Source organism: Convolutriloba macropyga, chromosome 2 (genome assembly GCF_964194025.1).
Source record: "Convolutriloba macropyga chromosome 2, txConMacr16.3, whole genome shotgun sequence".
Classification (NCBI taxonomy): Eukaryota; Metazoa; Xenacoelomorpha; order Acoela; family Convolutidae; genus Convolutriloba; species Convolutriloba macropyga.
In genome coordinates, this window is record NC_134469.1 from 36,117,107 (window position 1) to 36,143,972 (window position 26,866).

The following is a 26,866-nucleotide window of genomic DNA, read 5'->3' on the forward strand; positions in this document are numbered from 1 at the left end:
GAAGGACAAATCCTGAAGACAATTCAAAGAATGTATATTGACTAGAATAAAAACTAGACCTAAAATGGACTATGAATCGATTGGATAAACCATTTAGAAAAAAGTCCGATCAAAGAAGTTAACATTGAAGTCGAATTGCCGCATGTTAACTAAAGACCACTAACGAGAAAGTGAAATCTTGTCCAAACGGACAAAAATTGGTTTTCTCGCTGGCGGTTGTTAGTTCACATGCGGCAATTCGACTTCAATGTTAACTTTTTTTGATCGGATTTTTTTCTAAATGGTTTATCCAATCCATTCAATGTTTCTACTTTACTGCAGAATTTGCGTGAAAAAATTTCACACCACAAAACCACTCGCTTTTTGCTCCACTTTCAGTTTCGGCAGGAGCAAAATGAAAACCAAGATCTTAAAAGACAACGCCCCAATACAATTCAAATTCTTTGAATTATAAAAAACCAAGAGAAGGCCAAACATAACCTACTAACGTTGGGCGAATCGCTCTCAAACAACCGGCGAGCGGTTGGCTTTGTCAGTAGCTAGCCAAGTTTTATTGAAGCTAGCGCTAGCTTGATTCGACTCTTCAACTTTTAGTTTTCTAGCTTTGTTAGTAAACAAATCAAATAGAAAACTGATATTTAAAAAATTTGCAAATATTGCAAAATTTAAAAGAAAAGCTTCCAGATTTTGCAGTGAAAATGTTCTAAACTATTTTTTCTCTCCTGAGTAATGTCAAGTAACCCATCTGCAAAACTTGAAAAACTTCGTTGGCCAGTACTGATAGTTAAACTGAGAAAAGGACAAAAACTCAAAAATTTTGAAAACAATTGCAAATTTTGACAAAATCTTGCTAAAATTCAACACATTAAAATCTTCAAAACCATTCCACTGTCTCAAGAGACTATCTAATATTATTATTTCAAGCTTTATTTGTTTTACTGGCACAAAAACATCCATAAACTTGGAACATGAAGAATTTTTCGAAAATTTAAGAAATTAAAATGTATCAAAAAAGTGCTAAAGCTGGAGTCATTAAAATATTGATAACAATTCCATGAATCTAGAAACTATGTGACAGCTTTTCATGAAGCCTAGGAGGTGGTCCCTAGGACCCTGGTGCCTGACAAAATGATAAAAATTCAAAGATTCAAAGAACTTGAAAAAATTGCAAATAGTTTTAAAAATTGCTGATCTTAAAATCTTGAAAACCCTTCCATTACATCTAGAAGCTATGCAGTAACCTAAGCTCAAACTCTAGAGAGGTTATGTGGCTGTTGAGGTTGGAGAAACCAAAAAAAGGACAAAAAAATTTAAAAAACCTGAAAAAATTAGAAGTTGCAAAAAAAAACTTCTAAAATTTGTGAAAACAGTTGTAACTTATCCATGGCCAAAAAACGTTTTTCAGTAACTTATTATCAAACCCTAAAGAAGACTTTCTTTTAGGCTGAAAAACGTCAATAAACGACAATAATGACAAATAAACTGACAATAGCAATAATAACCTGACAATAAATTCAAAAAATTGCAAGTTTTGTAAAAAAAAAGCTGAAATTCGTGGTGTTGAAATCTGGAAAAACCCTTCAGTACATTTAGAAATTAAACAGTCACTACCTTTGAACCCTAGAGGATGTTTCTCGAGTCTTGAGGCTGGAGAAACCTAAAAACCAACAAAAATCTGAAAAAATTGCAAGTTTTATCAAAAAAATTGATGAAATTTGTCATATTAAAAAACTGAAAGCTATTCCACGGCAAATAAAATTGTTTCAGTAACTTATTATCAAACACTTATGGACGCTTTCTGGCCCCTGCGTCCGGAAAGAAGTGAATAATAAAATATAAATGTCGAAAAAATTGGAAAAATTTGCACATTTTGTCAAATAAAAGCTAAAATTCGTGATGTTAAATTGTTGGGGGGTGTACACCGGGGCCGGGGGTCTGATGGTGAGGGGGCGTGCAACAGTGGGGTGGGGGCATTAGGGGGGTTAACAGTGGAGGTGTCGTCAACCTCTAAGAACCGCCCTTCACAACATAATTATTAAGTCTCCAAAACAGTTTGAGCTGAAAGGCTCTAAGAGCACTTAATGCCCGCTGGGCGCTACCTGTTTATCCCGTTTTTGAGGACGAAAAGTCAAAAGCCTCAGTCAAAAAATCGATCAAGCGAAAAATCGCATAAAAACATAGCTGGCAGATTGCCAGAAAATAGCCGCAATAGATTCGTAGATCGGCCGTCTAAAAACAGTAAAAAAGACAGACCAAAAAAATTCGTCTTTTCATTGAAGGCTGTTCTGTTATATTTTGATTAAAAATCTGTATAAGTTATTGCTGCCTCTATTAGCTGATCTCAAATAACCTTCATTTAGAGTGACACACACCCATTTGACATTATCTCTTTGAATTAAAGTAAATAAAAGTCAATTTCAAAGTGAGGAAGTCATTTTTGAGAGTGAGGTAAGTCAAGTGTGACCAAACATTTAATCACGCGCATGAACAAAAAAAATCGCTCCACTAAGAGTGAAAAATGACGTCACACATGCAATTCAGTTGAAATTGCATGAACGAATGAACAAAAAGTGGCTGTGACGTCATATGGTCGTCACAAAAATCATGACGACGAAATAAAAAAACATAGCAGGACAAGTCCTGACGTACAATTCAAAGAATTTTCATTGACTCAAAAAACAACTAGACTTAGAACGGACAATGGGTGAATTGGGAAAACCATTTCTAAAAAAATCAGATGAAAAAAACAAAAAAAAACAGAAAATCAATGTCAAAATGCTGCTAGGGAGAACAAAAAACCACTAGTGAGATATGTAATTTTGATTCTAACAAAAATCTAGGTCCAGAATGTAATTTTGATTCTAACAAAAATCTAGGTCCAGAATGAGCTGCGAATGGATTGGGAAAACTATTTAGAAAAAAATCCGATCCAAAAAATCGAAAAAACAGTAAAAATCCGAGTGAAATTGCCGCATAAGAACAAAAAACCACTAGCGAGAAAGCGAATTTTTGTTCAAACACCGTTTTATCACTCTACTTTAAAATTAGAGCGAAAAAAATTCACGCCGCAAAACCACTCGCTTTTTCGCTCCATTTCCTGTTTCGGCGTGACCAAAATCACCACTCCAATTTGACTTCAAAAATCATGAAAATGAGTGAACAGATCTTAAAAAAAAAGACAGCGCCCCAATACAATTCAAATTCTTTGAATTGTAAAAAAACCAAGAGAAGGCCAATAATAGCCCCAGCTATCGCTGTCCGGCTTTCAAGCAACTGTTTTGCTTGCTCCTTTCTCTACTCCGATGTGAACAAATCAAATAACCACAACAACTTGATTAACACCAACATCGTAAAAACAGCGCAGCAATGCAATTAAATTTCCCTGAATTGTAAAAACCAAAAGTGCCAATTTAGTTACGCTTGTCAGCTATAATAAAGACATATGTACAAAATCCTGATTCTGCGATTTCAACTCTTTTCAGAATTAAGATTATGAATTTGTGCAAAAAAATGAGACATCTCTTATCATATGCCAGAAATTAATATCAGTGGAGATTTTCCAAGGAGGGAACATCGATATGCCAGATCATGTGTCCTAATTGCTAGCGCATTAATATGCGTAAGAACAGAAAACTATTTGGATCAGATATTTAATTATCTTAAATCGGAGGATAGGATATCAACGGACATTGAATAGATTTTTAAGCTAGCTGAATTAAATAGAATTTGGACAATGAATTGATATATCAGTAGAGATTTAAGATGAAATCAGTTATATTTAAGGAGCTTCTATCGCCGTCTGGAAGTTCCGGGAGTAAGTGAAGATCTTTTGTTGGAGGATCTGGCACTTGCTGTGTTGTAACTGGTTAGATCACTCGTGTCAAATGCATGTGAATAGTCGTCCATCAGAGCTTCAATGAAAGAACTGCCATTGATGACTGAAGTTGACCCAACTATGAACTCTGCCCCATTCTCATCATTCGATGACAAAGACCTTAACATATTTTATGTACAGAATTATTGCTGAAGTCCTAAAATCAGCAGGGGGGAAAATAACAGTCTACGTTGCGCGAATTGCACTCAAGTCGAACGACTGGCGAACAGTTGGCGTTGCGTACACGAGGGAAGAGGGTGTGAGGGAGATGCTTTTAACCTTTTACCATTTTATTTGCTTAAATTTGGTACTTACTGGTCGAGTGCTACAATGTGTCAGATAATTGCAAGAACAGAGTACTTTAGAGAAAAATCTAGATTTTGATCTTTCCTTAGGGTAACTATTTCTACGCTCTCACATCTTGCAGAGAAACCCAATATATCGTCTATTGAGTTTATTCAATCTAAATTATTGAATATAAACTACTGTTAACTCCGATTGTCAAATTTAGTTGTAAATAAACATAAACCGACTATAGTAGAAAAAATTGCTCTCGAATGACATGCGGGGCAATTTAATTCAGGGACTGCATCCTAGATAATTTTTTCTTTACGGGATCAAAACATCAGACGAAGATAGGTTTCGAACCCCGCCCTCCTGAGTCCTCTTCCTTCACCTCGGTAGAGGCATTAACCACTCGGCTATCATGGCCTTGTCTTCGCATCTCTTAACAATAAGTTTTGTTTGAACAACAAACTTTATTTCGAGTGAGGGCATTTGAAATCGCTCGAAAATCAAGAAGTGCGTGAAAAAGTCACTGATTATTCTCGAAACGCGCAAAAACGGTCAAGCAAAAATCTACATAAAACATAAGCTCTAGAATATTGTAAACGATTCAAAGCGTCGTGCATTACAATCTTTTAAATTAACTTACAGGAATCAGAACATCGAAAAATAGACACGTGAAAAAAAATAGCAAAAAAACATTAAAGTGTTGTATAAAAAGCAGACACAATTTGTTCAGGGGTCTGTGTAGGTACTGGACGTAGGGGGTGGGTGTAGGTAGGGGTGTGGTAGTAACGGCGGGGCAGGTGGGGGGTTAGGTAGATTGGGGGAGTTGTAGGTGGGGGCGCAGTTAGGTAGATGTGGGGGCAGATAAGTGGGGGTGTCTGTAGTTTAGATAAGTAGGTTGGCTTATATAGGACCAAAAAATCTCAAAACGACCTAAGTCACCTCTTCACCTGGAAGATTACCAGCAGTTCCCAATAACTATACTTTACAAACTACGCTATTGTTAAAGTCCAATATTCGAAAATAGAAGTCAACAATCAAAAACCGAGATAGATGTTCGACATGAAAAAATTCAAAATTCAAGTGATGAACAAATTTGATCTAGTTAAAAAAAATAGCCGCAGGAGTTCCGGAACTGACTCAAAACAGAAAGGTGACCATCCTCACTGAAGCACATTCTACATAAACTGATACGCAATCCGATAAATTATTAAAAACTGATAGATTAAAAACATTATTAAAAGCCCCTGGTTAGTTTGCAACAGAATAATAACAATTGGCAGACAATCACAAAAAAATATTCAAAGGGAAACTCGAGGAAAATTAAAGGAGAAGACGGACAAAACCGAAAAGCAATATCCTCCAAATAATCTATACAAAAGCTGAATTCCATTTGCGAACCATTAATCTGCAAAAATGTTAATTACCTTCTGCCATCAGTCACCCACCCAATATTTGACGGCGAAGTAAAATTTTAGAATTATTTAAATAAAAATTGCCCTGTTTAGCTTCCAAAATTGTTCCCAAACACTATTAGGCAAAAACATTTTATAACTTCTGCTGCTAGATCAGTGTATAATTGAAAACGCAGAAAATACGAAAAGACTATTGGAAACTACAACCTATTGAATAAATATCCAGAAAAATGTGTAGTTTATTATAGTGAAAAGCACCATATCTAGAATTGAAGTTTCACCTCATAGTAGCAAAACCTATAGAATAACTCATAACTATTCCAAAAACCATAAACAACATACAAAAAATCGGCAAAGTTTCTTTGAATTCAGCCAGTTTTCTTCAAGAACATTTTAATTAATTTAAATCAAAATGAAAGACCACACAAAGTGCCAGAAAAACTAATTTTGACCACACAACTCCGCAAAACGCTATAAAAAATTGAACAACACAAATTGCTAGAACAGCCGAAAACAGGCAAAACGTAAAATAGCTGGAAACGAGCCTCAAAGTGTAATATTTGCTTCATTGTCAAAAAGGCGTGCAAACAAACAACAACTAGTTGACATTATTGTGAGAAACAATTCTGATAACAAATTGGACATGCAACTAAAAAATTGCCTTCAAAAAGCCGCACGCACGTGATCAAAAAATTTTGATCGCTTACCGAAAATTTTTTTTACACCTACTTTTCTCGCTGTCTTTCAAAAACACATATGTACAGAAAACCATTCTACCTTTCTGTTATCAATTTTAACATCTTGTTTTAAATACACTTCAAAAACTATTGATAAAAATAAGTAAAAATAATTATTTAGCAATCATGGCGCAAACATATTACACAGTCGCCACTCAAATTAAATTAAAAAGTTGAAAAAAGATTACAGAGATTCGAGAAATTAAAAAACTTTTAAATTATCAAATATAAAAACATACTAAAACTGTATTTAAGAAACGTGTTTTATCGAGTAAAGTAAAAAAAATGAATTTTAAGTTTTTATGCTTTTAATAACGCAAAATGAAAATACTGGCTGAGCACAAAGACCTTTTATACTAATTAAAACCCGAAACAAGCAAAAAAGCCAATTTTTTAAATGCAAAAAACGCAAGCATGTGTCTAATTTTATTGAAAAAAGACCTCAGGCCCAAGAAGTTGTTCAACCCACGAATTGCCAAACGAAAGTTGCCATGTACACTGAACTTTCAGAAACTTGAGAAACATGTTCCCATTTTACACTTGAAAATAATTATAAGGCACTGAAAAACTTTGTGGTATCAACTTCAAAACATTATACATTAATGCAGCATCGATCAACAATAATTTCAACAAAAAACCAAATCACAAGTTAAAAAAATTGAGACAAAAGGACGAAAAACGATTATCTACTTGCTCCGTTCTCAAAAACGTTCTTCGATAAAGCCACAAACTGAACGTAGCGCATTATCAAAAAACCTCTCTCGCTTAGCAAAATTCTGTTCACCAGGCAGCTTTTCTCACTTTCGCCTTTGGGTCAAAATGCCGCATGATTAAAACTACTTCCTGTAAGAAACAAAAAAGCCGAAAGAATTCGGGAAACGACTCGAAGTCTTACCCCACGAAAGAACTCGCTTTTCAAATAGCTCCTTGCAGAATGCATCAATGCAGAGAGAACAACAGTCTTAAACAAAGAACAAAAGAAAATTTGCCAGAAAAAATCAATATGAAAAATTAGGAAACTTCAATTTATTTTTCATGTATTACAAATAAACACAAACGGAATCCGTTATTTCCTGCAAGGAAAACCAGTCCTCCAACCAGCAAAACAGTTGAAAAATCTTAAATTCAATCAACAAAAAAGCACACGAAACCAAGACCCCAATAGAATTCGTAGAAGGTAATCATCACTCAAAATGATTAATTGGCATTTCAAGCAAATTCTAAGTGCCACACAATGACCAATGAAATCAATTAAAAACTAGATAAAAAATTTGCGATAAAAGGCTTTTCTCATTATATTTTAACAACTGATAAAAGCAGAGCGGATTAGAACTACAGGTTTCAGGAAAACAATAGATGGAGACATGCTAAAATGCGGAGAATTAGGACAGAAACAAAAACACGAAAAAAAACTAGTTCTTGATTTTTTAAACCTAAAAAATCAAATTGAAAAAAAATGAAAACGATTACAATTCTTTATTTAGCACCAAATTATATAACTATCCTCCTCTAATAAGTTTCAAACACTCAACCCAACTAAAGAATTCAGTTATTAGTAAAAATAAAATTAAGATCCCTGATAACGCACAAAAAACTTTCTAGTAATTAAATCCCAAAAAACAAAGAGAAACTGAAAAAATGGACAAAAATATCCCAAATCGGGCAAGCATGTGTGCAATTCATAAAATGAAAACTACCTCACGTTACAAAGAGGCAATCAATGCATGAAAAATCGAAGCTAAATTGCCGTATGCACTGAGCTTTGAAGAAAAATCTGCTTTAAGATCTAAAACTGAAGAAATTAAATTCGAAAAGCCAAATATGAAATAAATAAATGGGGGACATTTGCTCATTTACAATTGAAGACGCATTATTAGGCTCAAAAACAATGTATCAATTTCAGAGTTTCATATTAATAGAGCTTCTATTAAAAATTATTTCTGAATTAAATTATATTATGAAGGCCATAAAGTTATTCACTGAACGCAGCGCATGATCAAGAACCTCCCTCGCTTAGCAAAATTCTGTTCACCAGGCAGCTTTTCTCACTTTCGCTTTTAGGTTAAAATGCCTCATGAACAAAACTACTTCCTGTAAGAAATAAAAAAAGCCGAAAGAATTTCGGAAACGACTCGGAGTCGTATCCCACGTAAGAGCTAGCTTTTCAAATAGCTCCTTTCATAATGCATCAATTCAGAGAGATGAACAGTCTTAAGTCAATGAACAAAATAGAAATTTGCAAGAAATTAACATGAAAAATTAGGGAATTTCAATTTAATTTTCATGTCAAACAAATACACATACAAACGAAAAATGTTATTTCCAGCAATGAAAACTAGTCATCCAACCACAAAATATCAGCTGAACCCTGAAGAGCTCATAAGCATCTCTATTTTCTCAGAAAGGAGAAAAACTAAAATTGCTCAATTTTCGTCAAAATGCTAAAAAAGACAAATTTGTAACAAAAGGAACTTGAATCCTTTGTATTGAACAGAGCCAACAGGCATGAGACTTCAATTCAATTACAAAAAATTCAATTAGACGACACAATGGGCCAAAAGTCGCAAAAAGATGAAAAATTAAAAAGTTGAAAAACCATTAAATTAATCAACAAAAACACACAAGAAACATAATATTCAAAGGAAAAAATTGGTTAAAAAAAACCAAGAGCCCCAATAGTGTTCGTAGAAAGTAATTATCAGTCAAACTGATTAATTGTTACTTCAAGCAAATTCTAAGTGCCTCACAATGTCCAATGAAATCAATTAAAAACTAGAACATACCCGGCAGATTGCCGGAAAATAGCCGCCGTTGATTCCAATAAGCATGATTGGGATTGAAATAACAGAAGATATTGAAAAAAAAAGATTTTTGTACAAAAACATTTTTTTAAGTCCGATTTATTTTGATGGCATTTCGTAGTTGAACATACTTATGTTTCTTAGAGAGAGGCTACAGGGGCTACTATCAATAACAATAAGCATTAGAGAGAGGTAACTAATACTTATAGGACCGACGTTCAAATAGCGGGCATCTAAAATTGGGCTTTATGGGTTTATCCCGTTTCTATTTCTGACTTCAATTTTTTATACTGACTCTGTTCATTTTGAATTGCTTTGCTGAGCAGCTGCTGTTTAAAAGGACTTTGAGCAGAATGATAGAAGAGAGAAACTAGCCTAGAGAAGTCAAAAAGATTTCACGCAAAATGTTGAAAAGGCGGCAAAATGAGGTAAAGCGAAACATTTTTTTATTCGACGAAGTAAAAAAAAATAGGAGCGCTATAATAGCCGGCTGAGAAGATGAGGGCGGCTATTAATAAACAATCTGCGATAAAGGTCTTTTCTCATTATATTTTAACAACTGATAAAAGCAGAGCGGATTAGAACTATAGGTCTCAGGAAAACGATAGACTGAGACATGCTAAAAAGTGGAGAATTAGGACAGGAACAAAAACACAAAACAAAAAACTAGTTATTGATTTTTGAAAGTCAAATTCAAAAAAATGAAGTAGAAAAACAACTACATTTCTTTGTTTAGCATAAAATTATATAGCAATCCTCCTCTAAAGATAAAAATGGAGAAAAAGAAGTTTTGCAATGAAATTGTCAAAAAAACTTTAAAAACCACTCATAAATTTTTTTGCCGAGTTTCAAATACTTAACGCAACAAAATAATTTAACTATTAGTAATAGATAATTAAGATCCCTGACAACGCACAAAAACCTTTCTAGTAATTAAATCCAAAAAACAACAAAAAATTGAGAAAAATTGAACAAAAACTGCCCAAATCGAGCAAACATGTGTACAATTCTTTAAAATTTCCAGCAGATTGCCAGAAAATATCTGCCATTGACGCACTTGATGGACATTGGGATGAAACAGAAAAAGAAAAGAAGAGATAGAAATTGACCTAAACTTTTTCTGTTTGTTTTCAGTGTCAAATACTTCTCTAATTCAGTGTGCATTTTCAGTTAGATTCTAAACCTATACTTACTACAGATTCTAAACTGAAGGTCATTAAGCTTAATACTAATATCAGCTAGCAATCACTCTTATGAACTTTGATAATCTAATTCAAAAAACTCAATGACCGCGCTTTACCGGTTTATCTTGAAGTCAGAAGTCAACCGAGAAAATCGTGACTTATGTAAAACGAAAAGCGTGATCAAAATGTAAAGCGAATTTTTTTTAAAGGAGAGCGTATAAATAATACCCGTTTGAGAAACTAACGGCGGCTAATAAAAACATACCCGGCAGATTGCCGGAAAATAGCCGCCGTTGATTCCAATAAGCATGATTGGGATTGAACGAATAGAATATATTGAAAAAAAAAAAAGATTTTTGTACAAAAATATTTTTTAAGTCCGATTTATTTTGATGGCATTTCGTAGTTGAACATACTTGTTTCTTAGAGAGAGGCTACAGGGGCTACTATCAACACCGATAAGCATTAGAGGTGGTAACTAAGACTTATAGGAACGACGTTCAAATAGCGGGCATCTAAAATTGGGCTTTATGTGTTTATCCCGTTTCTATTTTTGACTTCAATTTTTTATACCGACTCTGTTCATTTTGAATTGCTTTGCTTAGCAACTGATGTTCAAATTCACTTTTAGCAGAATGAGAGAAGAGAGAAACTAGCCTAGAGAAGTCAAAAAGATTTCACGCAAAATGTTGAAAAGGCGGCAAAATGAGGTAAAGCGAAACATTTTTTTATTCGACGAAGTAAAAAAAAAAATGCGAGCGCAATAATAGCCGGCTGAGAAGATGAGGACGGCTATTAATTAAAACTATCTCATGTTATAAAGAAGCACTCAATGAATGCAATATCGAAACAAAATTTCCATATGCACTGAGTTTTGAAAAAATCCCCTTTAAGATCCAAAAAAGAAATTAAATTTAAAGCCAAATATGAAATTTAAAAATGGCAAATATTTGCTTACTTACAATTTGAAACGCATTATTTAAAAACAATGTATCAATTTCAGAGGTTCATATATTAATACAGCTTCTATTAACAATTATTTATACAAAAAACTAGACAATAAGCAAAAAACCTGGGCCAACATGACGAAAAAACAATGGTTATCTATATGCCTCATTATGTCAAAAACCACTTACGAAAAGTCATGCAATTTGAAAAGTCAATCACTAATCGAAACCATGAACAAAAAACTTCTTTCGCTCAGAAAAGATTATTTCACACGGCAATTTTACTCTCTTTCACTTAGGTCAAAACGCCGTGTGAAAGGATGGTACTTCCTGTAAACAAAAACAAAGGATAGTACTTCCGGTAAAAAAAAACCTTAAGAGAACCAATACTACTATTCGAGTCGTAAAAAGACCGATAGAAAACCAATACTACTCTTCAAGTCGTAAAAACCTGTAGAACACCAAAATTCCTATTCGAGTCGTAAAAAGACACACGTTTACAATAATTGCTTCTCATACCGAGAGCAATTAATAAACCTTTCGGAAAGAGTTGATGTCAGTTTAAAAGCTCATTGTAGCACAATTTGAGACTCAGAATAGTCAATGATAATAAATTTAAGGTCATTAATGTTACAAATTAATATTATGACTTAAACCTGAAAGCCGATACTTCGGCATACGTCACTCCCCCAATGAAGAAGACAAGGGTGAGTTGGGGTGAATCTGGATTGACAAAGGTGCTCACGACACTAGGATCCTCTGACTTCTTGCGGAGAGCTGAAGCGACTTCCTGCCTCTCGTCGATCTTTGGACCGGGTAGAACTTTCAGTATCTCTTCGATACTACGCCAGCCAGGAGCTCGGATGAATTGTCCCAGTCGAACGGATATGGGCGCATAGCCGTCAAAAACACTGCAAACATCAGTCGCATTGCGAAAGTCGAACTCTGAATCAATCAACTTGAGAGTTTTCTTAATGGATGGCATTGTTCGGGCACCTGGGCTACTAAGGAGTCCAGCTTTCTCCAAATTCAAAATAGTGGTAAGATACTGGTAACCATATGTCTGAATGATGTCTCTCTTGTACTGATCAAGGACCTTCTGCTTCAGTCCATTATTTAGCACACTTTGCATGCAGATCAAGCGCAGCACCTACAAACCCCGAAAGTTAAACCCAATGAAAACGCCTAACCTCAATACTTTTCAAATTTTGTCATTATAAAATAAATAGCTGTTTTGTACCGAGATGCACCTTAGTGATCGGCTCTAGTTTAGACATGCACGTCTCAACGTAAGGGTTGACTTTGTCGAGATCCACGGGTCCACTTGATCCCCCAATGAGACTGCCGTCCATGAAGAGAAGGTTTTGTTCCTGGATTATGTGCTCCTTGAAATCCATAGTCTGTGACTTATCCTTCAGAAGAGTTGCTATGGCTGTGTGCTTGCTCACATTTTCCTTTTCAGCCTAGAAAAAGTTTACATTAGCTGTAAATGAGTGAATACCTAAAAGACCCAGCAGACCCAATGTTTAGGGGCCATAAGATTAAATTGAATACATGGCTCCAAAATCACACGATGACGGCTATTTTTGAAGACCGATGAGTAGGTACAATTTTGATCTTCACATATGCTTCAAAACGACACAGAAAGTGACAAATAAGATAATTTACCAGGCTTCAAAATACATGCCTCCTCTCCAAACAAAGATTTCAAATATAGCTCGCAGATTGCCCGACGATGTCCGCAAAATAGACTGTTGAGACACCGGATTTAAAACGTAGGTAGCAACACGCCAGAAAACAGCTGCGACAGCTTCAAAATACACCGAAAAGAAAGACAAAAAGGACCAAATTGTTCAAAAACAGAGCATGCCTAACTAAAAAAAACCAAACTCCATTAAATGTAAGATTTTACACCACATTAAAAGGCCCATGAGACCTGTTATTACTGACAATATGAGAAATACGTAACAAAAGCGAAAAAAACTCAAAAATCACCCATTGCGTGGCCAATGTCCGAAAAATCGATTATACATACTCACTTTGTCGGGCTTTTTCACGAAGCATGTTTTAAGATTTGAGTTGTAAGCGTGTGTGGAAACGAGTGACAATAGACTAATATGGTTTAAATTTGATTAAAAATTGGACATAAGTGCTAACACTTTTCACAAAGGGTGTTTTTGGGACTAGCATGAAAACTTGGGACAAGTTTTCGTCACTTATTTCCACACAATAAGTCAGTAGTTCCACATTATAAGTAACTCATTTCCACGCCACCCTTTCACACGGTTACAGTATCTAATTAACGAAATGAAAGAGCATTAAGGGTGATTTATTTCAGAAATTCGCCTCTCGATACCATTAGTGTATTAAGAAGACAATAAGAGACTGTACAATTACCTATAGCACAGTTCACAATAGTAATTGAGTCCGTAAGTTTCATGTCAATTAATTCCTAATAAAATTCCGGCAAAATATTTTGGGGTAACTACATGCTCAAAATGATGGAATTGAGTAACGTGAATACTGGAGACGAAATGTCAGCCCTTTCCACGACATAAATAACTTATTTCCACGTTCTGCGTACCTAAAATCCATCGTCCAAAGTGGTATATGAATCGTGAAAAGTGGGGACACGTTTTGTCGCTGGATTCCATAAATCACAAAATTTATTTAAATTGGCCTTTTCGGACACTGGGCAGGTAATGACCAAAATGTCCAAAAATGTTTTGTTTCAAGATCAAAAAAGCTATTAGCTTTCAACAGGCCTTTTCGGACTCTGGACACGTAATGACGAAAATGTCCAGAAATGTTTTGTGTCAAGGTCAAAAAAACTATTAACTATCAACAGGCTTTTTCAGACACTGGACACGTAATGACAAAAATGTCCAAAGATGTTTTGTGTCAAGGTAAAAAAAGCTATTAGCTATCAACAGAAAACATTCAGCAGGTTCACTTATGGCTTTTAGAAGCATATGGAAATTATGGTAAATGTCCTCAATAAAAATTAATGATAAAACTACATAGAGAGAGAGAGCTAGGAATATTTTCCATGATAGGATTCGACTCTGCAACTTCTAGTTTTCTAGCCTTATTAGTAATTAAATCATAGAGAAACTGAAAGTTGCAACGTTTCCAGATTTCGCAGTGCAAATGGTTCAAAATCAATTTTTGTCTCTGGAGTTTCGTCATGTAACCCATTTGCAAGGCAGAAAAAGTTTCGTTGCCCAGTATTGATCGTTAAACTCAGAAAAGGACAAAAAGATTCAAATGCAAATCGCAAATTTTAAAAAAAAACTTGCTAAAATTGTTGATATTAATATCTTTATAACCATTTCATTGTCTGATGAGACTATCCAGTATGCCTATGTCATGCCTAAAATAGTTTCACTGGCTCATAAAGATCCATGAACTTCAACATGATAATAGTTTTCCGAAAATTTGAAAAAAATTAAATTTTATAAAATAATTGCGAAAACTCGAGTCATTAAAATATTGATAACCATTCCCCGAACTCATGACACTATGCAGCAACTTATAATCAACCCTTGGAGGAGGTCGCTGGTGCCGGAAAAAAATCAAAAAATTGAAAAAATTTTTTTAAAAACTTTAAAAAACTACTTACAATCGTGATATTACAATCTTGAAAAACATTTCGTTGCACCTAGAAACTATGCAGTAGCCTTTTATCAACTTTAACTATCCTCAATTTTAGACTGGTGCAACAAAAATTCGAAAAACGACGAAAAATTGGGCTCAAAAAATAACCATTTATCCTTAAACTACGGCTTTCCCACTAGCTTAACCAAGCTACGCACTACAAGGATTACTAAACGCGCCTAAGGGCGTCTAATGAAACCTAATGCCCGCTGCGCGCTACAGGTTTATCCCGTTTTAGGACAAAAAATCTGTCAAGCAAAAAATCGCATTAAAAAAAGACCAACAGGACTAATATAATTGCTACAAACTTTGTTTGAGAGCAATTATTTACTTGCTGCTGATTCTATCAGCTGCTCTCGAAATACCTAGAACTAGAATGACACACACTCATTTCGACCTTATGTCATTGAGTGAATGAAAAGTCATTTTGAAAGTTGGAAAAATCATTTTTAAGAGTAAGGTATCACTTGTGACCAAAATCTTAATCACGGGAATTGAGAAAGAATTCAGTCAGGGTCGTTTAAAAAAAATCTTTTATTACCTACTAATAGCATTCATGAAACCATCATTAAGAAAAAAATATTCAGAAGTTTGCCGGCAAACAGCCACCATTGATTTTCATATACCTCTTTGGGATTGAAAGAACAGAAAAAAAGATTTTTTCTACACAAAACAACGTTGCGAACTATTTTAATTTGGGTGACTCGACTGGATTGGGAAAAACGATTTAGAAAAATAAAATAAAAAAAATGAAAAAACACGAAAAATTGTGGCAGGACAACAAAAAAAATATAACCGACTAACGTCGGGCGAATTGCTCTCAAACGACCGGCGAGCGGTTGGCTTGGTCAGTAGCTAGCCACGGGGGGGGGGGGGGTGCACCGGGGGCTGATGGGGGCAGCACTGGGTGGGGGGGGGCAAAAGCGCGGTGGGGGGGGGGTGGAGCCAATAGTGGGGGTGGGGGGGTCAACAAAGGGGGGGGGGTGTCAACCTCTAAGAACCGCCCCTCACAGCATAAGTATAAGTATAAGTCTCCAAGACATCTTGAGCTGAAACAGACCTGAAAGGCTCTAAGAGCACATAATGCCCGCTGGGCGCTACCTGTTTATCCCGTTTTTGAGGACGAAAAGTCAAAAGCGTCAGACGAAAAATTGGTCAAGCGAAAAATCGCATAAAAAAAGACCGACAGGACTAATATAATTGCTACAAACTTCGTTTGAGAGCAATTAAAAACGCAATAGAAAAAGATAATTTGTTCAAACAACGTTTTTTTACTCTACTTCAAAATTCGAGCAAAAAAAATTTCAAGCAGCAAAACCAAACGCTTTTTGCTCCACTTCCTCTTTCGGCGTGACCAAAATGAATACTCCAGTTTGACTTCAATAATCAGGAAAAAGTATGAACAGATGTTAAGAAAAAAGACAGCGCTCCAACACAAATCAATTTCTTACTTCGCAGCTATAAAAAACTTTCTTTCCAAGAACTAGTGTTTTGGGAACAATCAATAACAAGACTTCGTAAAAAAATTGAACTTACGTATCCATAAATTGTGCAACTTAGCGGACAAAGCGAAAAAGAACCAAAAACTGAAAAAAATTGCCAAAAATCAGCTCTACTGGCTGAAAAAGTACAACAAAATTAACCATGAAAGCAAGGTGCACAAATTCGGGTAAACATTTTGCAAACAAACATTAAGCAACTCAATAAAAACGCTAGCTAAAGTTTAGGGCCAAAAATCGACAAAATTACACCGCACCCGAAGGCAAATAAGAAGTGGAAAAGCAACAAATACATGCAAGACTTAAAAATGAACTATTATTTTTCGACAAAACGATTGCTTTGAACTCAACAATTTTTATTAGACTAATTTGAGCCTCATTATCCAGCACTGAAACCTGTAATTAATGAGAACAAAACATCTAAGAGCACAAAAAATACTGCCAATTCCTTCTAAAACCGTTAATACTTTTTTGAAAACAGAAAGTGAAAGCTTTATCTACGTAAAGAAATACTTGAGTCCATAAGGTTAAACCTCAATAGCAACCAATAAGACCTCATTGATGACACCAACTGATTAGACAACAAAAACTACAAACGATGCAAGCAAAAGAACTTCAACAATCATTTCGATTAACTTAACATTCTTTAACAACCGATGACACCTGTTATTACTGAGACTAAGAGATCAAACAACAAAGTGAAAAATAAAACAGCAAAAAATTCACCAATGATTCTTGAATAGGTCATGAAAAACACACGCTGTGCACTCGAAATATTTATGCCTAATAAACAAACGATTAGACGTGTCATTAATGAGATTGACAACAATTAAGATAAAAAATAATTGCAGAAGTGAAAATTGCGAATAATTTTTTTTAAAACAATTACTGTCAACATTAGAAACCGTTAGATATTAACTGCAAATTAAACTGATTAACTTATTCATGATTAGCAACTTAGAGACCTGCCATTAATGAATATATAATTAAACATAACCAACTAACGTCGGGCGAATTGCTCTCAAACAACTTGGGAGCGGTTGGCTTCGTCAATAGCTTGTTTAGGGAGGGTTTAGCTTGATTGAAGGGCGGCGTGAGGTGAGCCTTGAAAGAGGGGCTGTTGAACGCGGCGGAGGGTTGAGGGTGCTGTGTTACGATTGGAATAAGGTGGATGGGGTTGGGGTTAAGTGGGGGGCGTGGGATTGAAGAGAATGAACCATAAATGTACGTCCCCGAAGCAGGTTCGGTGAATCGCATACTTGAGAGACCAGCAATTGGCCAAGCGAAAAGTCGCATAAAAGAGACCGGGAACAGAATAGATCCAAAAATTCCTTCGCAAAAACCGAAAACTTTTAAATACCTATTTTCATTCTACTTTAAAGGTAGTTTGAAAACAAAACCCAGCTTGAATTAAAACACCACCCTAATTCGAGTTTTCATTGACGTGAAAAACCCGAAAAAATTTTGAACAGATCTCGAAAGAAAAGACAGCGCACAAATGCACCAGTACAATCCCAATCCTTTTGATTGAAAAAAAATTGGGGCGCAATAATAGCCGGTTGAGAAGATGAGGGCGGCTATTAACAGTGAGAACGGGACAACTTGACCACGCACGTGAAAATTCTCTCCCAATAACCGAGATAAAATCATCTCAACTACTCGCATTTCGCTTTTTCAGTACATCGAAGTGATTACAAATACAAACTGCATTTGAACTCATAAATTAACATCACAAATGGGTAAACGGAATTCAAAATACAGCGCCCCAATGCGACAAAAAACTTTTGGATTGCAAAAACCACAATGAGACCCAGAAAAGCCGTGTTATTACTTTATGGCTATTAAAGAAGCGACAAAACCCAAAAAAGACAAAAAACAGCTTGTGGGCCCAACGAGCAGCCAAGGTATATCGTGCCAAAAAATTTACCATACTTAAAAAATCACCGACCAACAAAACATCACACAACAATACAAAATAGAAAATTTCAATTCAGAAACAGTGCCATATTCATTAGTTTTAATGAACATTTTTAAAAATTCGTTATCTCCGAATAACTACTCAGTAGCGAAACCTTTAGAGAAAGCAGAAATAAATTGACACAAAAAACTTTGGATACCAACGTATTCAAAACCATTAGCTTCGCCCAATCTTTCTTGAACGCTAAAACCTAAACAACGAACAAAGACAATTTTTCGAAAAAAGTAATGAATAAAATTCATTCCTACTTTAATTGTTTTTGCTGTTAGAGTTGCCATTAGCAAATCCAATTATTTTAAAATGATCACAATAATCATTAATCTCAAAAACTATGACATTGGAATATTCTCGAACACAGACGAATTCCTGAAATCCCAGATTAGCAGCGAAAAGTTTGACTGAAATGCTAAAGTGAGAAAAAAATCTTTCACCAGAAATCAAATCAGCATAATTCTTGGACAGCCAAAAAACCACAATTTTATTCCCTGCAAGCATCTCCTGGCGTCCGCTTGAGAAAACAATGGATCACTGATGACAAACCACAGCTTTAATTTTGTATCAACTTAAAGCTTGCATAAAACATTTCCTTTCCAATCGGGTACATTTATGCTCAATTACAAAACAGCCGACAAATTGCAGAACAATAGCCACCGTTTACCCGCTTGACGCACATTGGGATTGAAGCAGAGAGAGAAAAAAACAAGAGATAAAATTGACAGAATTTTTCTAAGTGTCACAGTGTTACTACGTGTACAAATTCTGCATATTCGGTTAGATTCTAAACCTACACTTAATTGAGCTTCTAAATTGAAGGCTTTTAAGTATAATACTAATGCCACCCAGCAATCGCTTTAATGAACTTTGATAACCTAAGGCACTATGACTTAATGACCGCGAATATGTTTATATGTTTATCCCGTTTCTTTTTGATTTTGCTCTTTTGACTTTGACCGCATTCACTACGTGAAAATTACTTGATTCAAAACGTGAAAATTTTCATCGACTAAACGAAAAACTAGACCTAGAATGGACAAGTAAACCTAGACTGGGAAAACCATTTAGAAAATCCGATCAACAAAACGAAAAAAAATAAAAAAAACAATAAAAATCAAAGTCAAAAGGCCGCATGTGCACAAAAACCACTAGCGAGAAAGCAAATTGTTGTCCAAACACCATTTTCTAACTCGCAGCAAGACCACAAATTTCACGCAGCAAAACCACTCGCTTCCTTTTTGCTCCATTTCCTGCTTCGGCGTGACCAAAATCACTACTTCAATTTGACTTCTAAAATCATGAAAATGTGTGAACAGATCTTAAAAAAAACGAAGACAGCGCCCCAATACAATTCAAATACTTTGAATTGTAAAAAAGGAGAGCGCCTTAATAATAGCCGATGAGAGGCTGACGGCGGCTATTAATTAACCAACTGACGTCGGGAAAACTCCTCTCAAACAACCGGCAAGCGGTTGAGGTCGGTACTAACTAGAGTGGGCTTAAACAGCTAGCATTTGGGTGAGTGGCGCACTTAGAGACTAGGAGAGCTCAAAAACCCACAGGCGCACGTGCTATTTCTTTTTACAAATTAAAGTGCTCTATAACTATACGAAATTTGTAACTGAGGAGTTGTGAAAAACACTCGGAGGTTGGGTGGGGATTAGATCCACCAACAGTTTTAAAGATTTGACGACTCACAATGAGGTGGGGAAGGTTGCTGGTGAACAGTTTGAGTTCTGCCATGGAAGTGTCCTTCTGCTTGTGCTTCTGATACGTCTCTCTAATCACATCCAGCTTCTTCACCAAGTGAGGACCAACTAGACGGTAGTCTTTGTCCCTAGTCTACAACACAAACACGTATTATATCAACAATTTTTTTGATTTTTCGACATTTTTTTGGTGGTGGGGGGTCTTTCGCTCGAGATTGTTATTTTTCTATACATACTGTGCATTGGATATTGATTTCAATTTCAGCTGTTTGTGTATTTTCGTCGATGAAAATCCGACATCTCGTTGCGTAACAACTTGGCCAACAGTTCAAGAACAAAGCGGTTTAGCCATCTGTTCTGTTTAAGCGGAGAAAAAGAACGAAAATTATCTTGAGACTTTTTATTTTTACACATCTTTTACACCTCGGAGCGATTCATGCTTATGAAGCACGAAGCATGCTTTAAAAGCAGTAATTATGCTGCACGTAGCTTTTTGGTGCCATAATAAGTAATATATAGCTGCACCGCGGGGGGGGGGGGGGGGGTTGGTGGTCACCTACATGTAATAAGATCGGTTATAGCGATTGCGACTCGGTTCGGTCACCTCTGAATTATTGCAGCAGTGTATAGAGATAGGAATAAGATCTTACAAGAGAATAGCTGTAAAATCTTTGTGCTATGACGCACTAACCGATACGGGATGATTTAGGAACAACCTAATTAATGTAATTATTAATGTGTCATAGCAACTTTTCGACTCAGAATGGAAAGAATTTTAAGAGTACTTTACACAAGAGTACGCCACAAAAATCATTATCAAAAAAAGGAAAATTTTGAAACCAGAGAGATATCAAAACAGTCAACTGTAACTCTGGTACTACCCGAATGAATATGGATCAGTTCAGACTTTGGATGGTCGAATAAATTCCTGTCATTCCAATGACTTCCTTATAAGGACAATTTTAGAGTAGCCGAAAAACTTATTTAAAATCCAATGTCTTCAGCAATTTAATGTCCATAAATGGTAACCCTAGATGAAATGAATTATACCCGTTCACTCTGCATATTTAAGCTGGTTTCAAAATAATTTTTCATTTCAACGACTACTAATCTGTTACAATGAGTAACACGACTGGTTAACCAATAAACTACAAAATCAATCAAAACACTTGGGAAAATCATATTACAATCCTATAAACTATCAAACAAAGAAAAAATCAATAAAATATATGGATTCCATCTGCTTCCACCATTCTTTTGGGGTAGAAAAACGAAAGTCCTTATTTTGTTTGTTCATACATGAGAACTTGGTGATTTATTGTTTTGAATCCTGTTAGTTGAGAAAAAATTCGCTGTTTCATCCAGTACTTTTCTGTACTTCTGCAAAGGTCCATCATTATTTTCTTCGAGAACATTCTGGAACATTCTTCTAGAATATTTTGACATTTCAGCAAATCGAACCTCCTCCTTGAACAATCCAGGCTCACACTTATCATGCTTCACGTGTTCAAGATAACAGTTTCTCGGGAAAAATTGCTTACAATCAGCGGGAAAATTTTTCTACTCATTACTTATTTCCCAATTGCTCTTCACTTCCAGTCGAACGCAGTCATGGAGATTTTCATGAGGCAGTGCCAGAAACATGAAATAAGTGCCCATCTCGCCTAATTTTTTTTACATCACAGAACTTGTCGAAGTTGTAGTAAAACTCCATCATTCACAATTTTGCATACTGAAGGATTTAAAAAAAATCAACAATTATTGGCTCACCATCTTCAATTATGTTTTTCACCAACTCAACTTCGTAGATATCTCTAGACAACGCTTAGTCATCCCAGAATTATTGATGGCTTTGAGATTTTCTTTAATATAGAGTTTCGGCTTTTCGACTGCGATCCATAACCTGAGCATAGTCCCAGCAACCACGATCGACTCAACATTTTCATCTTTTCGTCTTGCATCAACAACAGATAGCACAAAATTATTGAAGCATATGTGCGGCGTATGCTCAACTAATCTGTTTATTTCTGTACAATGTATATCTCAGACCCAGCTTCAAATAAAACTTCAGTAACGGTGTTATGACTATCCATTGTTTAATTTTTAGCACGAAATCAACATTCGTTGTGGCTTCAACAAATCATTCTTTTCAGCATTTTCTCGCATGAAATCTCAAATATTGTTTCTTCCAACGTTAATAATTTCGAAAACTGGAGGGAAGTTTGCGAGTCGTTCATAAAGCTCCTGCGGAACTTCTAAGTCGCATTGTACATAACCGAATAATTTATCTTCGTCTATCCGCAACAGCAGGGATACCAGGCTTAAGGGTAGCTTGTTACGAATTTTTTTTCTGACGTGATTGTTTAGAAAAGGACTCCTCTGAACCTCATCCTACCATTAACACTCCCTTATCGAATCTTGTTCTGACGAGCTTTGATCTTTTGGAGATCGGAATCAAACTCCCACCTAGTGTATAAACCCGTTGCCATTGCTTGACACATGAAGGGATATTATAATGGGTTGGCATTTATTCTAACTATTTCTTCAGAAATATTGTTTGATCTCCGGATGAATGTGTTGTCTACAGCAGCTTTCCGTGTGAAGACAATAGAAGGACCACCAGTCAATTCACTTTGAATTCTTTCATGTAAATCTTTGTCGCTTTCAACGAACGAAGAAAATTTCCAGTTTGTTGACCTATGAATACAAATATTGGCCAAATTTGGAAGTGTAAAACCAAGCTTCAACGCATCAATGTCTCAATTATGATAAAACTCAATCAATTTATTCATTGCTGTCAACGTTGGTACAACGTCTTTGTTATACCATAAAACGAAACCACAAAGTTTTCACCTACTTTCTTCAGTAGCTCCTCCAAAAGAGTATTTTTTTGATCCTGTCACGGGCTTCTCTTTCAGTCCACTTTCCTTGAGGATTATCTCTTTCCCAGACTGAATTAACTTTTGAAACTCAGAAAACTCCTTCAGCGAAAGATTACAATTTCAGAAACTTGAAAACTTTCAGTAATCATGCGGAGGAAGTTCTTCACGTTGAAATTTTGTCAGTGAATCAAACCATTCATATGGAGAAAAACTTCTGTCTCCTCTGATTGATATGCTTTCAGAATAAATAGAGTGATGTTGCTCCACCGTGAAAGTTCAGACTATCGAGAAGCTGAATGTCCGAAAAACCAAAAGATATAAATTGATTTGACTTCTTTATTACTGTAGGTTGATTTGATCTATCAGTTATAAGATGAGGAATGAGATAAGTGTTAATCTTTGGGAGATCGGAATCAAACTCCCACCTAGTGTATAAACCCGTTGCCATTGCTTGACACATGAAGGGATATTATAATGGGTTGGCATTTATTCTAACTATTTCTTCAGAAATATTGTTTGATCTCCGGATGAATGTGTTGTCTACAGCAGCTTTCCGTGTGAAGACAATAGAAGGACCACCAGTCAATTCACTTTGAATTCTTTCATGTAAATCTTTGTCGCTTTCAACGAACGAAGAAAATTTCCAGTTTGTTGACCTATGAATACAAATATTGGCCAAATTTGGAAGTGTAAAACCAAGCTTCAACGCATCAATGTCTCAATTATGATAAAACTCAATCAATTTATTCATTGCTGTCAACGTTGGTACAACGTCTTTGTTATTATACCATAAAAGGAAACCACAAAGTTTTCACCTACTTTCTTCAGTAGCTCCTCCAAAAGAGTATTTTTTTGATCCTGTCACGGGCTTCTCTTTCAGTCCACTTTCCTTGAGGATTATCTCTTTCCCAGACTGAATTAACTTTTGAAACTCAGAAAACTCCTTCAGCGAAAGATTACAATTTCAGAAACTTGAAAACTTTCAGTAATCATGCGGAGGAAGTTCTTCACGTTGAAATTTTGTCAGTGAATCAAACCATTCATATGGAGAAAAACTTCTGTCTCCTATGATTGATATGCTTTCAGAATAAATAGAGTGATGTTGCTCCACCGTGAAAGTTCAGACTATCGAGAAGCTGAATGTCCGAAAAACCAAAAGATATAAATTGATTTGACTTCTTTATTACTGTAGGTTGATTTGATCTATCAGTTATAAGATGAGGAATGAGATAAGTGTTAATCTTTGGGAGATCGGAATCAAACTCCCACCTAGTGTATAAACCCGTTGCCATTGCTTGACACATGAAGGGATATTATAATGGGTTGGCATTTATTCTAACTATTTCTTCAGAAATATTGTTTGATCTCCGGATGAATGTGTTGTCTACAGCAGCTTTCCGTGTGAAGACAATAGAAGGACCACCAGTCAATTCACTTTGAATTCTTTCATGTAAATCTTTGTCGCTTTCAACGAACGAAGAAAATTTCCAGTTTGTTGATCTATGAATACAAATATTGGCCAAATTTGGAAGTGTAAAACCAAGCTTCAACGCATCAATGTCTCAATTATGATAAAACTCAATCAATTTATTCATTGCTGTCAACGTTGGTACAACGTCTTTGTTATTATACCATAAAAGGAAACCACAAAGTTTTCACCTACTTTCTTCAGTAGCTCCTCCAAAAGAGTATTTTTTTGATCCTGTCACGGGCTTCTCTTTCAGTCCACTTTCCTTGAGGAATATCTCTTTCCCAGACTGAATTAACTTTTGAAACTCAAAAACTCCTTCAGCGAAAGATTACAATTTCAGAAACTTGAAAACTTTCAGTAATCATGCGGAGGAAGTTCTTCACGTTGAAATTTTGTCAGTGAATCAAACCATTCATATGGAGAAAAACTTCTGTCTCCTCTGATTGATATGCTTTCAGAATAAATCGAGTGATGTTGCTCCACCGTGAAAGTTCAGACTATCGAGAAGCTGAATGTCCGAAAACCAAAAGATATAAATTGATTTGACTTCTTTATTACTGTAGGTTGAATTGATCTATCAGTTATTAGATGAGGAATGAGATAAGTGTTAATTAAGTAAATGTCGTATTTTCCACTGTCGATTCTTAAAACTGGTAGTGTGTCAATGTAACTATCAAAACGACGCTGGAGATCCAAGAGCTGCTATTTGCGTCCGTAGATAAGTTCTAGATAAGTTATTATCTTTCACGAAGCCAATGTCGGGTTCAGTTTCAGTCATGCCGCGTAATTTGTAGGAGATATCTTTCAATCTGGTTTTAATTTCTGTCTCCACACCTAAGAACTTGGATAAATCCGATTTTTTTATGCTGCTAGAATTTCAAGTTGTGCGGCAAAAGGAAAAAAAAGAAGATTCGCATCTTTTGTACATAAAATTGGTTCTTCCTTTAGATTGGAGAAAAATGAAACAGACACTGGTAATTGAATTCCAATCCATGATGTAGCTTTAATAGTGATATTCACTGAATTATCACACATTGCTTCAAACTCCCAGATTGCAAAGATCTTATAAAGTTAATAATCATCAGGCTAAGTAATTGAGAAGTTTTCAAGTTTCTGAAATAATGTTTCTTTCAACGAAAAAACATTGCGTGGATAGATGCTTTTTACACTCGTACTATGCAAGTTGTCAAGTGGCGGTTTAAAAGTCCAGAGCAAGGACAGCGGAACTTCTTAAAGAACATGTTAATATCATTTATATATCAGATATGGTTGTTATAGCGAAGCAACTTAATGTCTTCGTCATATTGTTCAATGCTTCGTCGAACCAATTCACCAAATAGTTCAACCTCTTCAATGTCAAAATCATAGATAAAAATATTTTGTTTGACTAGTTTTTCAATTATTGGGATTTGATCCAGAGAAACACCCATGAATTTTTCAGGATCACAAACAGCTGCGGAAACGAAATTGTAAAACAGTTGCATTGCTTGTGGTTCAAAATCTACGTATCCAGATAAATGAATGGAAATTGCGAGGAATAGACACAAGTTATCTCTATTTTGTACATCCTTTCCATTTGAAAGCAGACAGTTAACTTCAGGGTTTCTTAACAAGGGCTCCGGGAAGCTGTTACATTCAAGTTTCGTCAGTGAATCACATCATTCACATGAAAAAAATTATGTCTCCTCGGATAGATATGGTTTCAGAAATGAATCGAGTGATGTTGCTCCACCGAGAAAGTTCAGACTATCGAGAAACTTAATGTAGACAAAAACCAAAACAAAAATTGATTTTACTTCTTTATTACTGTAGGTTTAATAGATCTATCAGTTAACAGTTGAGGAATGAGATCAGTTAGTTAAATTAATGTCATATATTGCACGGTTGAATAAAAAAATGGCAATGTGTCAAAATAACTATCAGAATGACGCTGGAGATCAAAGAGCTCTTTTTGTTGCGTCCGTGGAGAAATTCTAGATAAATTATTATCGTTCACGAAGCCAATGTCGGGTTCAGTTTCAGTCATGCCGCTTAATTTGTAGGCGATAGCTTTCAATCTCGTTTTCATCTCTGTCTCCACTCCTAAGAACTTGAATCTCATATCCAATTTTTTTTGCTACTAGAATTTCAAGTTGTGCGGCAAAAGGAATAATAAGAAGATTGGCATCTTTTGCACATAAAAATGGTTCTTCCCTTAGATTGGAAAAAATTGAAACAGGCACTGTTAATTGATTTCCAATCCATGATGTTGTAGCTTTAATACTGATATTCACTGAATTATTACATACTGCTTCAAACTCCAAGATTGCAAAGATCTTATGAAGTTAATAATCATCAGGCTAAGTAATTGAAAAGTTTTCAAGTTTCTGAAACAATGTTTTTCAACGAAAAAACATTGCGTGGATAGATGTTTTTTTCACTCGTACT

The 26,866-nt window shown here is 35.4% G+C and overlaps 1 protein-coding gene across 1 annotated transcript in view; it reads right to left on the minus strand.

The window, feature by feature from the left end:
• Positions 1–3,636: 3,636 nt before the first annotated feature.
• The window catches only part of LOC142358626 (vacuolar protein sorting-associated protein 33A-like), a 45,976-nt gene continuing 22,746 nt past the window's right edge, over positions 3,637–26,866 (minus strand). The window contains exons 4-7 of the mRNA XM_075410083.1: positions 20,076–20,219; positions 12,500–12,712; positions 11,906–12,399; positions 3,637–3,994 (exon numbers count right to left, since the gene is read on the minus strand). Coding sequence (XP_075266198.1) covers positions 3,790–3,994; positions 11,906–12,399; positions 12,500–12,712; positions 20,076–20,219 — 1,056 coding nt within the window. The 3' untranslated portion in view covers positions 3,637–3,789. The remainder of the gene's footprint in view (positions 3,995–11,905; positions 12,400–12,499; positions 12,713–20,075; positions 20,220–26,866) is intronic.